General features: G+C 37.6%; 1 protein-coding gene across 4 annotated transcripts in view; it reads right to left on the bottom strand.

The window, feature by feature from the left end:
* Positions 1-16,415, bottom strand: part of dock10 (dedicator of cytokinesis 10) — a 213,463-nt gene that overhangs the window by 132,770 nt on the left and 64,278 nt on the right. For all 4 annotated transcript variants that reach the window (XM_073040973.1, XM_073040971.1, XM_073040972.1 and 1 more), the window contains exon 3: positions 8,960-9,049. In XM_073040973.1, coding sequence (XP_072897074.1) covers positions 8,960-9,049 — 90 coding nt within the window. The remainder of the gene's footprint in view (positions 1-8,959; positions 9,050-16,415) is intronic.

Raw genomic sequence — 16,415 nt, forward strand, 5'->3', positions numbered from 1 at the left:
TTCAGCCTATCACTTCCCAGCTCTCTACTTCATCCCTCCCCCCATTTCTTATCCCCCCTCGACCATCCCATGTTACTTCACTCCTGATGAAGGGTTTCAGCCTGAAACGTCGTTATTACCTCCTCCCATAGATGCTGTCTGGCCTGCTGAGTTCTGCCAGCATTTTGTGTTTTTGTTTGGACATTGTTTTATGTAGCCCATTTATAGAATGCTAGAAACATAGAAACCTACAGCACATTACAGGCCCTTCGGCCCACAACGTTGTGCCGACCGTGCAACATACTCTGGAAACTGCCTAGAATTTCCATACCACATAGCCCCCTATTTTTCTAAGCTCCATGTACCTATCTAAGAGTCTCTTAAAAGACCCTGTTGTATCCACCTCCACCACTTTCGCTGGCAGTGCATTCCACGCACTCACCACTCTCTGTGTGAAAAGCTTACCACTGACAACCTCCTTGTACCTACTTCCAAGCACTTTAAAACTATGCCCCCTCATGTTAGCCATTTCAGCCCTGGGGAAAAGCCTCTGGCTATTCACACGATCAATGCCCCTCATCATCTTATACACCTCTATCAGGTCACCTCTCGTCCTCCGTTACTCCAAGAAGAAAAGCCTAAGTTCACTCAATCTATTCTCATAAGGCATGCTCTCCAATCCGGGCAACATCTTTGTAGATCTCCTCTGCACTCTCTCTATAGTATCCACATCCTTCCTGTAGTGAGGTGACCAGAACTGAGCACAGTACTCCAAGTGGGGTCTAACTGTTAGACCCCACTTATATAGCTGTTACATTACCTCACGGCTCTTGAACTCCAAGATCTTGCTGATCCTCTACACTGCAAAGAGCCTTACCATTAATGCTATATTCCATGAATGTCAACTCATTTTTTAAAGGTGTTAATTGTTACCTGGAACACATCTTTTGCACTCTGCCTTACTGAATCGTGGGATACCATGTCTATGGTCTCAAATGGCTCTACTCTCATTTTAAATGTGATTGAATCAGGACAACTTCTGGAAGAGCTAATTCAGACATTTCCACTCACCCCTTCGCTTTACTTCCATCTAAACTTACAGAAATAGACACTGTTTTCCCAGTTGCACACACCTGAAGTTTATTTTCAAATTACGTGCCAAATCTTCCCAAAGACTTCATGCCATATAATAAAATAAGAATTAGACGGTATAATCAAAGACCCCACCCACCCGGGCACTTGCTCTTCTCCATTCTCCCATTGGGCAGAACATAGAGCAGCCTGAAAACACATACCACCCGCTTAAGGACAGCCTTTATCTCACTGAATCAAATTCCTGAATGGGCCTCTTAAATAATAGAATGAACTCTTGACTTCACAATTTAACTCATTATCATCTTGCAGAATATTGTTCACCTGCAGTGCACTTTCTCTGCAGCTTTTACACTTTATTCTGCATTGTTATTGCTTTACTTTGTTCTAGCTTGATACATTATGTAATGATTTGATCTGTGAACAATCTATAATTTTCATTGTTTCATGGTGCAAGTGACAATAGTACCAATTGCAAATGACTCAAATCTTTTCAGAGTGATGAAATATTTGTACTTGTTACTCTCATTGTTTCTTTTATATTTTAACATCTTTTTGTGAATAAAGTGCAGATAACAGTGAAAGAATTTGAAAGGTGAAGTAAGGAATCAAGCTCATAGACAATTTTGTTCTGTGAAAATACAAAAGAAAAACTAATCATGAATCAAAAAGAAACACATTTTTGCAGTTGTGAATCTTAAATGAAATTAAAATTAGTCAGTTCTCCTTCCACTTTCAGTTCCACTGGAAAAAATTGGGGATATGACTTATTTTTGTTTTATTAATTAAGAGCAAACTAGTTTAAAATCCTTCTCATTAATTAGTTTAGTGAGTTAATCTGTTATTCATGGAATCTGAAAGAATGCATAAACAATCTGTAAGTGCAGTCTATTGGACTGGAATGATGGTTGGGGAAGTATCTAGAGTAAGCAATGAAATGAGGTATTGGCCATGAAATGAATGTTAGATATTGCAGCTTTAAGACAACTCTGATAAAATCAGTACATATTTGATAGACTACACGTTCTGAAGCTCTATTCAGTTTATCTAAGTTTAGTCCTGCCTAATTGTTGACTACTTGAACAAGCTAATGAAGATTACTGATAGATACGTAACCTAAGGTTTTGTTCACTATAGCAACATTGTGGAAGAACTATTCCTGGCTCTATGGCTGTACATTGAGCCTCTGCCACGAGGTTCCCTTTTCCTCCAACCTTGCTCTCATTGCAATCCACCACAAGTGCTTCAGTTTGAGCAAAATGATGATTTCATTAAAGAAATAAGGAGCACTTCGCTCCTTTATGCAGAGCTAATAGAGAAAGATAAAATAGAGATAGTAGAGAAAGCCAAAGTAGTGGGAATTAGGCATGCACAAATGGAAGGGGAACAATTACTGTACAAAACCACCTTAAGGTTTTATAAATTTCAATGAAATGGGAAGTTAACATAACATTGAGAAAGGTTAATGAAGCAAAGAACACATCTATACATGATCAATGGTGATAAAAATCAACGACTTAAATTTAAAAAATAGTATTTGAGACATTTGGATGAATATTGGCACAACTACTCCTAGCTCCATGGGAAAGGATAGGTTGCCTTGTTCAAGAAATATATTAAAGTGCCTATTGAGACCCTGATAATAAAAAGTAGAAAGGAATGTAATGGAATTAGAAACATAGTAGTTGATTATGTAACCAATAAAACAACACTGTTAAGGAATATTCAGTGACTGCGTTGAGACTGGATTGGAAAACATACTTTGCATGAATGCATCATATCCATGTTAAGGAAGATCCTGATCAAAATCAAAATAAAGTTTAAGAATTCATACAAAGGCATTGATGGGCACCACGTTTAGCTACATACATATCAAAGCAAATTCCAAATACTTTTTCCTCGTAAATGTAAAGCATTACAATATGCATTGGCAGGAGAAGAGCTAAACATATTGTACCACTACACAGTATCAGTGAAAGTGTCTAAGAGTGACTGGGTGACACATATTGTGGTGATAGCTAAGACAGTTAAGGAGTGTAGCAATTACAAATTAACCAAAAGAATGCAAATAGTCTTTGCCAACATCTTAAGATCTCAACATCAAACTAGTAGAAATACGTTCATTATTAAGTTACGTTTGTCTCATGCCTGGGCCCAGTTTGAAGCAAATGAAGAAAACCAATACTGCCTAATAATTAACACCCACAAGGTGTGTGTATATACATAGACCAATCTCATATACTTGGGGAAAGTCAGCGAAAGATAAACAACTAATGATACAACCATTCTTGGTAGAATCTCAGATGGAGACGAGAGGGAGTACAGGAGTGAGATATGCCAACTGGAGGAGTGGTGTTGCAGCAACAACCTGGCACTCAACATCAGTAAGATGAAAGAGCTGATTGTGGACTTCAGGAAGGGTAAGTTGAAGGAACACATACCAATCCTCATGGAGGGATCAGAAGTAGAGAGAGTGAGCAGTTTCAAGTTCATTGGTGTCAAGATCTCTGAGGACCTAACCTGGTCCCAACATATCGATGCAGTTATTAAGAAGGCAAGACAGCGACTATATTTCATTAGGAGTTTGAAGAGATTTGGTATGTCAACAAAAATACTCAGACTTCTATTGATGTACCATTGAGAGCATTTTAACAGGCTGCATCACCATCTGGTACTGGGGGGATGGGATGGGGGGGGGGGGGGTTCTACTGCACAGGACCGAAATTTAGTTGGCTCCATCTTGGGTACTGGCATACAAAGTACCCAGGCCACCTTCAAGGAGCGGTGTCTAAGAAAGGCAGTGTCCATTATTAAGGACCCCCGCACACAGGCATGCCCTTTTCTCATTGTCACCAGTTAGGTAGGAGGTACAGAAGCCTGAAGGAACACATTCAGTAATTCAGGAACAGCTTCTTCCCCTCTGCCATCCAATTCCTAAATGGACATTGAACCCGTGAATACAGCCTCACTTTTTAAAGTATATATTACTTCTTTTTTGCATGATTTTCAATCTATTCAAAATGCATATACTGTAATTGAATGATTGATTATTTTTATTCTTCTATATTAGCTGCTGCTAAGTTAATAAATTTCACAATTCATGCTGATAATAATAAACCTGATTTTATTTCTAACAGTCTGAATCAAAAGCCTTGGGTGCACAACACGTTGGCTTGTGAAGTTTCTAACAGTGATTAGACTTGTCATAGATATTTCCAATGATAATAAAATTATTTTCATTTCACATATTCTGACCAAAAAATGGAAAAAAATGTATTCGTGGACAGACAAGGCATGAGTAACACTGTGAGTCTCTGGATTTTATCACTCTTGATGAGAAGACCAGCCACACACTTACTGAGAGAAAGTCCGTGCCAGTGATTCAGGAGCTGACGTCTGGTTTCTTCGAGAATGAAAAGCGGAAGAAAGGGAGGATATTGCAACGGTAGACAACAATGATATCAATTGCAAAAGATCCAGGTATTACACTATTAAATATGTCTTGTAAAGATTACTTTTTGAGAAAGTCAGTTAAACAAACTAAGCAAAATTTACGCCCAATATATAATACTAGATAACTTCACTATCACAGTCATGGAAACTATTCGACTAATGGAAATATGTGAATGTAAAATACGTGCACCAGCGTGGACGGACTAATTCAGACACAAGGCTGCAGGAGGCCATGAAGTTATCTCATCTTATCTTTTTGCAGCTACAATTGGGTAGGAGGTACAGAAGCCTGAAGTCCCATACCACCAGATTATAAAAAGAAAGAAAGCTTCTTCCTTTTATCCATTCCATTCTTGTATTAACTCTGCAAGACCATCATCACTACCATTTATCAATTTGTACAAAAATGGACTTTGTTTTTCTTGTTCTAATCGTGCTCTTTCTTGAAAAAATTGTGTAAAATTTATATTTATCTTAAGATTTTCTTAAACATACTGCATGAATGGTGCTGCGATGCAGCATGTTTTTCATTATACCTGTACATACATGTACTTGTGCATAGGACAATAAAATCAACTTTGACTATGACAGATGTTATGAAGGCCCATCATCCATACTTGGATAAAATGGAAAACAGAATAGTGAGGCTAGACGTACAGGAAAGCATGATCATGGTAGAACTCTGCACAGCATATTTGGATATAATGAAAATGAAGGCAGTGACTAGCATACTTGTTTATTTACCTTGTATAGATAAGCACCTACATAGAAGAACTAGAAAACAGAATAACAGTCTGTCAGAATTGCAGAGTACAAACTCACAAAGCACTGCTTCAGGAGCAGAAGTGGCCTACAGAACAATTCCAGCAAGTCAATATGAATAATTGTGAAAAGTTTGTTTCAGTGCTTTGTATTTGTTAGTTCTTCAAACTGGTTCAAAGGAAAGTAATTCAAGCACCAGCACAAAACAGTCAAAAGAAAAATTAGGATTAAATATTTTCGACACACATTCTTCCAGAAGTTGTTTCAGTTAATGGTCCACAGTTTAGATGATTTCAGTTTGAACAATTTACAGAAAGTAATGAAATACACAACAGTTTCGCTTCTCCTTTCCACCCGACATTAAACGGGAAGCAAACGGTCGGTTTGCACAGGAAAGAAAGTATTGAAGGAACAACTCATTCTTAGGTTGATTGAATGTTACCATAAAATACTGAATTGCTCTGTTTCTTCTAAGCCACACATCACAATAAGATAGAGTCCCATGGAAATGCTCACGCACGGGAGACTCAGGAAGTGATTGAATATTGTTCAGCTCAATTTGGAACAAAAACTAAAGGAAGGATGATTCAAACAGAATGAGCATGTTATGTGTACTGCAAACAGGAGATTTGCTCTGCAAGGTACATTTCATATTCAGAGAACTCCTGTCAGGGTGGAGGTAAAGATATTGAGGAACTAAAAGAGGAACATGGTTCAAAGGTATATCCCATGAAGACTGGTCAAAGATTCAGAAAACTCCATATGGGTGGCCTGATCCAAATGCATGAGCTCTCTGTGTCTTAGGTGGTTTTGACTGAAATACTGCATTTAATTTTTAACAATTATTAAAACAGTCATGTAGAACAATCACTTATTTAATTCATTTACCCCACAGGATTACATATTCAAATCACAGGCAACCCCTTTATGAAAAGGCAAATAGAATTTCACACATTTCCAAGTTAAATAAAAGTAAAGGCCTTGGGAAATTAGTTTTACTTCTATCAGTACTACACTGCATTGCCTATGTAAAGCAGTCATTAACCTCAAGTACAAAATAATCCAGTCACCTTTCAAAATACATAGGTATTATTAAACTATGGAATTTATCTGACTTATTATTTCACTCATAGTAACTCATATCTTGCCCCTTCACGAAAATAATCCAAATCATGAAAAGCTCACAAAAGGACTGTTCGTGGTAGGGGAATAGTCCTTTCGACTGACAGCTCAGCAGCACAAATTCATTAGCATCATGTGCTCTTTCCCCATTTTACTTCGTAACAGTTCAGTGTATGGAGGAAAATACATCAAGGTGATCTCAGAGGGAGAGAGCACTCAATGACAGAATGAACAGGACCTGCTGCGTGTGGTGGCAGAGATCAAACTGTCAGTAGGCCAAGGGAATGGACTAATTTTAGAACAAGTTTGCCTGTACACTGAACAGTGTGATGTGAAAACAGGACCCTGGTTTGTAGGGGCTTGAGTTGCCCCTGGGAAGGTTTGGAGCCACAGAGTCACCAAGAGGGTGAAAGAGGAGAACAGCTCCTTCCTCATGCTCAACAGTAAAACTAATGCTCACAGGCTGAAGTTTCTGGTAACATTTTGGGGGTGGTGGAATTGAGTTGGACATTGTTGCAACCATTTTTTTATACTGAAGGAAAAAAATCAAATTTCAGATGTTGCGTTGTTTTAAATTTTGTAAAATTTTGGATAATTGTCTGTAAACAATAAACACTATAGGGCTGTTAATGTCGAATGTTTGCTGATAGCAGGTGGATTCTTTCTTTGTCTCAGGCACCATTACCATGAGATGTCTGTTAATGAATAAATGTTGGTCACTTTGACAGCTAGGTTAATGGATTCTTTCTTAGTGTCTATCAAACTGGTTTGATGGATTCATTTTTGGATTGGGCTTATCAGTTATATATAATATTAATGTTCTTTTGTAACTAAAGGAATGTTATGTCTAAAACATTGCTAAACTGATGGATAAGATGTGACCATTAAAGTGTCTAATTGATTTATAAGGGTATGTTGAGCACTGTGTTAAAGAACACGAGTTGCTTGATTGAAAGAAACCAGGCTGAGTTAACAGCATGAAAATAAAAGATCAAAGAGTTTGTCAGTCTCTGTTTGTCTTCCTATGCTTGTGGAACTCATATTCATTGGGGTTATTTTCCCTCATGAGGTTCTTTGGACTTCACCTAGACCAGGAATTGCTATCGGTGCCAGAGCACAGAGGTAATTTCACAAATGAGTCAGAATTTGGAGATCCCCTGACAACATCAACAATCAAGTGGTGACTCAGAATTGTGATCCCTAAGATCTTTGTGGAAATCTTTGTGACTTGCTATGTAGTATTTAGTGTGGTTGATTTGTGCTTTCTATTTTCTGACAATAAATTAGGCTCAAGTTACTTTGTTGTGCTTGTGTGCTTATCACCATATTTCCTGGACACTCAAATAGCTTGGGTCTGATCAACCCAGCCCATTACTGATGTACACTTCTGAAAAGAAAGTAGTCCTACTGCCCATAAATGGGTTCATGGCCACAATGACATTTGTGATCTCAAAAACTAGATTAAAAGCAATGTTGTGGGTTTACATGCAAAACTGTGCCCTTTCATAGGACCTGTTATGTTTCATTGGCTCACAGATAATGATTAGAACAAATAGATAACTTTTGTACTATGGATAAAATTGTGTAGAACTGGACTATGTAATGTCATGATTCTATACACTGTGCAATTCAACTTTAATGAAATTAAATGTATCAGGTTAGGTTATTACTGAGTAGAAAGTAAAATTCACGATTTTTCTACTGAGCTTCTATGCATTGCAATATAAACGCCTTCCACTGAAACTGCTTCCAAAAATTTTCATTGCACATACATGCACCTGTGAAACCTGTTTCATTGTTATTTAAAGGAAACCTGGCCAATAAGACCAAGTCTATGTTGGGAATCAGATTGGTTTCTCTCTTAATAGTTTACCTAAGTACATTGGATGCCCCACTGGGATGTCTAATGTAGATCTACGTAAGTAAATTACTAAGAGAGAAACCCAATCCTTCAAACTCTTCCAATCTTTGCCTAACCTTCTGTCAGTCTCCAATCTATTGATTCCATTCAAAACAACTACCACCAGTCTCCAGTGACCTCCCTCATCAAAACCACCAACACATTGGGACTACTGAATTTCCCAGAGACATACGCTCAAACAAGTTATTTACTAGCCCATCACAAATCAATTGTCCAAAAACCTTTTACAGGGGCCAAACAATTTTTGCGGGAAAAGTAATCTTATGTCAGCAAAAAACATTGCTTGTCAATACTGCCACCACATGCTATTTAGTCTAAAGCAACCACTGAACCAGGAAGAAGATGATTTGATTCATTGACATAATTCTTACTTTAATGGTAACCCAAGAAGAAGACTCAAAAGCAAATCTTGACCAACTGCAACAATGAATAATATATTACAGGCACTGCAGCTCAACCGTGTCATCTTGCATCCATTCATTCATTTAAAGTAATTCTAAATTAGTTTACTAAATGAACAAAAGAGCAAAAATCTACTTCTGGAATTCATCAAATATCACTGAAGTTACTCTGCTGTCCTCACGACCAGTTTTAAATCTGCACGGTGATAAACTTCATTACATTCTTTACCTGTTTTACAAGTAGACTTTCTGCTTCATTTTCGGCCCCCTCAGGCACAGTGGAATTTATGGTCCGTCTTTCTCTTAAGTTTGATGATGCCTGGGCAAAAATATAGTAATGGTTCCATTAGAAATTGTTTAATGGGAACTTATTGGCCTTTGCACTTTAAATAGCTGTTCATCAAACAGCAAATAAATCAGAATCAGAATCAGGTTTATTATCACTGGCATATGTCATGAAATCTATTCCATGGAATAATTTGAGCAAAATTACACTGAATTCCTGATTTTCAGATCCAATGGTATTCCAGCACTTACGTTTATGTTCCAATATTACTTTTCAAAAATAAACAAATAAAAACAGTGGATCCTGAAATCTGAAATAAGAACAGTTGCATCTGTAAATAGAGAAAAAATTAACAGTTCAAGTAATTAACATAGGAGTGAAGGAAATAAGAGCAGGATTACAACATCTAGTCTTTCAAGCTTGTACTATTCATGAAGTTGGTGGCCTTCCTACACATATCCCCACATCCAGTAATTCCATTAATGTCTTGAAATCTATTGATGTCTGTTTTGAATGAACTCAGTGACAGAAGCTTCACGGCTTCCTGGCAAAGAGAATTCCACAGATTCACCACTGAATAAAGAAATATTTTATTACTTCAGTCCTATATAGCCTACTCCTTACTCTGAAACTGTGACCCCAAAGTTTTTATTCTGGCTTCTTCCCCCTTCCTTTCCAGTCCTATTGAAGGGTCTTGGCCTCAAAGTTTGACTCTTTAATACTCTCCATAGATGCTGCCCAACCTGTTGTGTTCCTGCAGTATTTTGTGTGTGTTACCCCTGGTTCTAGACTCCTTTCTGCTGAACCCAGAAAGAGTTTTGCAAGTTTCAATGATCTCATCCCTCAGTCTTACAAACCTTAGAAAATATAGGCCCAATTTACTTAATTTCTCCACATACAACTAACCTACCTCAATCTGCTAAATCTTCATAGTACCCTCTCAATTGCAGGATATCCCTTTTTTTGTTAAGGAATCCAGACCAAGTGCAGACTCATTAAGGCCTTATAAACTCAAATCATTCCATGGAAAAGGCCAAAAAGCCTCTATAATTGCTTGCTGAATGTGTAAGTTTTCCCTAGTGTACAATTCCTGTGCATGACGTGCATATTTCCACGACCTATCTACATTCCCAGTCACCAAAAGCAGATAATTTACATTTTCTCACATCATACTCTGTCATTTTTTTATTCAGTGTTGTCTATATAATCTAGAAGTCTCTTTATATCCTCTGCTCTACTCACAATAGTTTGCATCAGCAGCAAATGTAAACGTGGTCCCCTCCGACAAATCATCAATATTGATCAAGTACCCTGTGGAACGCTGTGGTATCCCACGAGTCACAATCTGACCATTTGAAAGAGGCTCGTTTTTTTCCCCACTGTTAGCTTTTTGACTTTAATCATTTCTGAATTTTTCAGGTATTTTCCTCCCAATATTATTTGCTCTAGTTCTGTTCACCATCTGAATGGCATATTATTGAAAAGCTGTCTGAAAATGTACACTTCATGTCAATTCTCAAAGAACTCCAGTATAGTGGACTGTTGTGATTTCCCTTTCATAAGTCTATGCTAGCTTCATTCAGTCCCATTACCCCTTGCAGGTTCTAGCACTTTCTCTGCTAATGATGTTTGGCTAACAGTAGTTCCCAAATTTTCCCCTTCTTCCTTTCTTAAATATTAAATTAGAATGAAAGATACAACAGTTTATCACTCTGAAACATTCATTTGTTTCTCTCATCACATATGTGCTGGATTTGTTGGATTATCATTTTCTATTTTTATTCTCCTCTTGGATTTACTGACCATCCAGAAAAATTTTCATTACATGAGCTATAAAAGTATCAAGAGGAATTGCTTCCTTGTGTAACTGTGCTATCTTTATCTCTGTACATATAGGTTGTTATATTACTTCATTTCTATATTTTTAAATGTAACTCTAATAGTTTCCATGAGGAAAAAAGACCAACCAACAATTAAAAACCAATCAGGCCAGAGAGTGAATTAGGTGTGAATGCAGAATACGGTCTATATTGATGGAACACATTAAAGGTCAGCAAAAGATGACTGACAGCATTTTCAGAGATCAGATTTCTGTTTAAAACAAGCATTACACAATTTGCATACACAAATCTTAAGTCAAAAGCTCGAGTAGAATATACCCATATTATAGTATTAAATCTAAAATCTGTATTTCCGTAAACAATCAATTCAATTATAAATTCCTCATGCTGCAGTCTAAGTACTTTGGAATCATTACATTCATTTATTTTCAATCCCTTTTATGCTAAACCATGAGGATAATTTTATTATTTAAAAAAATTGAGGGAAGATGACATAGCAACTTGCATTTTCTGCCTAACACACATTTCATATGGATGAAAAAAAATGAAAATGTGCACTTGCACCAAAAGGCTTGTGTGAGTATTGGGCGGGGGAGGAGATATCATGGCTGAGAACTGTGATGAAGATGTTAATGTCTGCTCAGCATTCAACATTATCATCCCCCTGAAATTCATCATTGAATTCTAAGAACTGTCCTCAATAGCTCCGTGTGCTAACAGGATACACGATTTTCTCACTTGCAGTAGCCAGTCAGTACAGATTGGCAACAACATCTCCACTAGAATCACCATCAACACAGGTGCATTTTAAAGCTGTGTGCTGAGCTGCCTACTTTCCCAATTGTGTGCCTAAGTACAGCTCCAGTGCTATATTTAAGTTGGCAGGCAACACCACTGTGTTGATCAATCGGCATACGGGAGGGAGATTGATAATCTAATTAAATGGTGCTACAGTAACAACCTCTCACTCAATGTTAAGAAATCCAAAGAGCTGGTTATCGACTATAAGCGGAAGAAGCTGGAGTCCGACCACACTGACCCTTTGACCCCGCCCCTATGTACCTGAACATAACGCTTTGGAACATAACTGAGCATTCATTTCCAATAGCTACTTCACTTCCCCTGTGCTCCAGAAAGGTGTGGTTCAGAGTAGAGTTAACAGCATTTAGTGAGATCCGCATACTCTGTAAAACCCAGCTCTGCGGTTCTACATCCTCCTCACTTGCTCAGACCCACTCTGCAAACATCACTTCTCATTGCCCATTAACTGCATTAATTCTCCTCATTTATTGTCCTCATTGGGGGATCAGAGGTGGACAGGGACAGTAACTTTAAATTCCTTGGTGTTAAGATCTGTCCTGGGACCAGCATGGAAGTATCATCACAAAGAAGGCACAACAGTGCCTTTACTTTCTTAGAAATTTGCATTGATCTGCTATGTCACCTAAAACTTTGATATACTTCTATAGAAGTACAATGGAAAGTATCCTTTGGGAAGTATTCAGTGGAAAGCATAGCAGTTAGCACAATGCTTCGTAGCACCAGCGATCAGGGTTCAATTCCAGCTGCTATCTGTTAGGGGTGTGCATGTTCTCCCTCTCACCTCATGAGTTTCCTCTGGTGCTCTAGTTTTCTCCCACATTCAAAAGACATGAAGGTTATTAGGTTAATTGTCCACATGGGTTTTATTGGGCAGTGTGGACTCGTTACGCCAGAAGGGCCTGTTACCCTGTGTCTCTAAGTAAATCAAAACACCCTAACTACCATTGAACACATTTACTTGAAGCACTGCTACAAGAAAGCAGTATCCATCATCAAGGACCCAACATCCAGGCCTTGTTCTCTTCTCGTTACTACCGTTGGGCAGGAAGTACAGGAACCTCAGGTCCCACACTATTGGGTTCAGGAACAGGTATTACCTTCTGCGAATAACTTCACTCATCACAACTCTGAACTGATTCCACAACCTACAGGATTGCTTTCAAGGATTTTGCAACGCACAATCTCAGTATTATTTATTTTTTTTATTTGCACAGTTTGTCGTATTTGGCACATTAGTTGTTTGTCAGTCTTTATTTATGAATAGTTTATCATAAATTCTATTGTATTTCTTCATTTTCCTATAAATGCCAGCAAGAAAATGAATCTCAATACAGTATATAAAACATGGCTGTATCCATGGGTATTCCTGTATGGTTGAGTGAGCACTAAACTTGAACTTGAACGATATGGTAACACACACATACTTTGATGATAAATTTGACTTTCACTTTGAAGTAGTTTAGTGAATTATGACTGGGAAAAATGGCATGAATACGCAATGCAAGGAGAAATCTAAAAAGTCAAGATAAGGTGGGAGAATTACCTTACAGTCCTACCTATTATTTGTCCTCTTTATTATTAAAGCAAAGGATTTGTTCATTACACTTTGATTGTTTTATGAGCAACACAGTAAGTCAAACAGCATCTATAGTATAAAAATAAGCAGTCAACATTCAGTTTGAAATATTGACGGTTTATTCCTTTCCAGGCTACTTCAATTGAATTGATTCCACAAACAACTGAAGGTTCACATTGTATCAAAAGATATGGAACCCAAGAGCATCCTGGCAATCGTAATGAAAACTTGTTGTCTGGAACCAGCCATAACTCTAGGCAATTTGTTTTCTCTACAATTACAACACTGACATGTACCCAGAATTGTGGAAAACTGCACAAGTATGGCCTGACCACAAAAAAAAACAGGATTAATCCAAACCAGCCAGTTATTTTCATATCATTCTCCGTATATGCAGGGTGGTGGAATCAGAGACAATGCTGTTATAATACAAAGGATATGTTCACTGCTGTTCTAAGTTCTAACAATCAGTGCCAGATTTCATCACAGTCTGGGCCCAAGCATAGTTAAATCACAAATCACAAATTTTATTATCATATTTTAGTCTCCTTAACTAATACAGGTGTTTGCAAATAACATGGGCACATTTCATCCTGAGCCATTTCTTCTAATAGTAGTGAATAGCTCAGTAGGTAATATTTTGATATTGGTCAATGTAATTTTTAAAACATAAGCCATATCTTCACAAGTATTTTTAACTTCAGCTTTCCTTTTGTCTTCTAAACAAAGAAGTAAGTGTGCCAATCATTATTGTAAGTTTTAGACAAAGCCATTCCTCTGAGGGTTCCAGTGGTTTGTATTCCAGGTATTTACTAACATCTTATTCACAGAATTATGGGCTTTGAAGACATTGGGTTTGCTGACCACGAAGTCTTAAACTTGAATGAAGATCTTAAGTGCTATGGTAGAGTGCAGTCAATACCAGTTATTACGATAGTGTGCTGTAGATACCAGTTATTACGGTAGTGTGTCCCAGATACCAGTTATTATGATAGTGTGCCATAGATATGGATAGCTTCTACTGACCATGCATCCACCCCCTCTACCAAGGAGGAGATACTTCCAGCTAACAATTTAAACACAGTTCATTTACTTTCAGTGATACACATTAAAATCCAGACAAAATTGTTAATAAACATTTAAAACTCACACAGATTTTCTATCTTATACAAGGTTTCCAAATTACAGATGATGTATAAAACACAAAGCAGTTCCAAAACTGAGATAGAATTTCTATAAGTTAAAAAGACATACCAACATGTTGCAGATGAATGAATCACCTATCACAGAAAAAACAGACCGAAAGAACTTGCAGAAGGTTGTAAATCTAGTCAGCTCCATCTTGGATACTAGCCTACAAAGTACCCAGGACATCTTTAGGGAGCACTGTCTCAGAAAGGCAGCATCCATTATTAAGGACCCCCAGCATCCAGGGCATGCCCTTTTCTCACTGTTACCATCAGGTAGGAGGTACAGAAGCCTGAAGGAACACACTCATCTTTCTGTCATTTTTCTTAATTTTTTTTGACCATTCCTAGCAAGCCTACAGCTCTTTATAACAAAAACATGTATACTGTTTTTGCGAGGTGATTTCACACACATGTGAATTTTTTAGATACCTTTTCATACAGGTAGATGGCCTAAAAGCTTCTTTTGACAGTGTTCCCAGATACCCACAAGTAATGCTGTGAACCCTCCAACTGTTAATAGATTAGCTATTTGATGTGCTAAGTGATAGTATCAATCTAATCTTCAAGCTTCCTTGAACTAAATACTTAGCCAGCAGTGTCCGGTTTGGAACATTTCACTTAACATAACTCCATTATCTGACACTGCAACTGGTCCTGTGCTATGGCCCAACATACTGTGCTCTACATACACTGCTGTTTGTTTGAAAAGCTGTCCTTTTAACTTCAGACTGACTATTTCTTGTAATTTACATTAAGAACTGAAGAGTGGCTCACATTTATGACAAGAAGCTGAACATAGCATATTGGTTGGAAGTTTAACTTACTCCAGAACAACTCTTTGATCTCTACAAGTGTCACCTGCTATGTTAGAAAGCTGAGCTTGGGAAAAAAAAAGCACTGTGGCCCAGTATAGTGAACATCCATGGCAGGGCACCTTTGCAGAATACGAACAAAGGCAAATTAAGTTTGAATTTCTAGCCATATTGAGTGTTCCAATTCATATCTTGATTGAAATGGCAACTAATTCAAGTATCAGTGCTTGTGAGCACATCACAGTTAAAAGCCATCATTCACTGAATTTTAATGAATCTATACAATACGGCATTCATTTCTTGTTGGGATTCAACCATATTATTTTCCCTCCATTGAAAAGGAAAATACCTCTCTTACACTTAAAGCATTCAATCCCTGCACTTGAAAATAGGCTTAAGTTAGGGTCAAGCAAAAATCAATTAACTCCTGGGCCTCTTTACACCAAAGGGAAATGTTACTCTGGTATTCAGTAATAGTAATAATATTTTTACAAATGTAGAAACAGAAGGAAAGCAGCAGCTCTATGCCAGTCAGTCCTTCAAGCTTATTCTGCTAATCATAGCAGATCCTTTGTCTCAATATCACACTCCCATTCTCCCCTGAAATTTCTTGAGACCTTTCATGCCTGGAAATCTATTATCTTAGATATATTAAGTGACTTGGCCAGTACAGCTTCTGGGGTAGAAAATTCCACAAGTTCACCATGCTCCCAGAGAAGAAACCTCTTCTCACCCCTGTGTCTTGCTCAATATCTTGAAAGTGTGAGTTGAAATTTAGACAGCCCCAGCCAAAGGAAATATCTTTCCTGCATGCATGATGTCAAGGCCTGTCAGAAGCTGATATATTTCAATAAAATTTGCTTGACTTCAAAAATATAGTGGATTCAAAACCAAGGGGTAGTTGACCTAATCTCTCCTCATATATGTGCAGAAAAGGAATATCTGTGATTGTGTAAGAGAGCAGGGTTGCCCAGCCGATGCAAATTTTTAAAATACTATTGAAGAGAAAGAAATGAAATCAATTAATTATAGCTGATTAGTCTGGAAGAGTTTCAATTTAAAAAGGTGATTGAGAACAGCTTGAGAGAGGGGAAAAATCAGTTTACTGGAATTATGAGATGCAGAGCACAATATTTGCTGGAAAACATAAATAAAAGT

This window comes from Hemitrygon akajei, chromosome 3 (genome assembly GCF_048418815.1).
Source record: "Hemitrygon akajei chromosome 3, sHemAka1.3, whole genome shotgun sequence".
NCBI classification, from domain to species: domain Eukaryota; kingdom Metazoa; phylum Chordata; class Chondrichthyes; order Myliobatiformes; family Dasyatidae; genus Hemitrygon; species Hemitrygon akajei.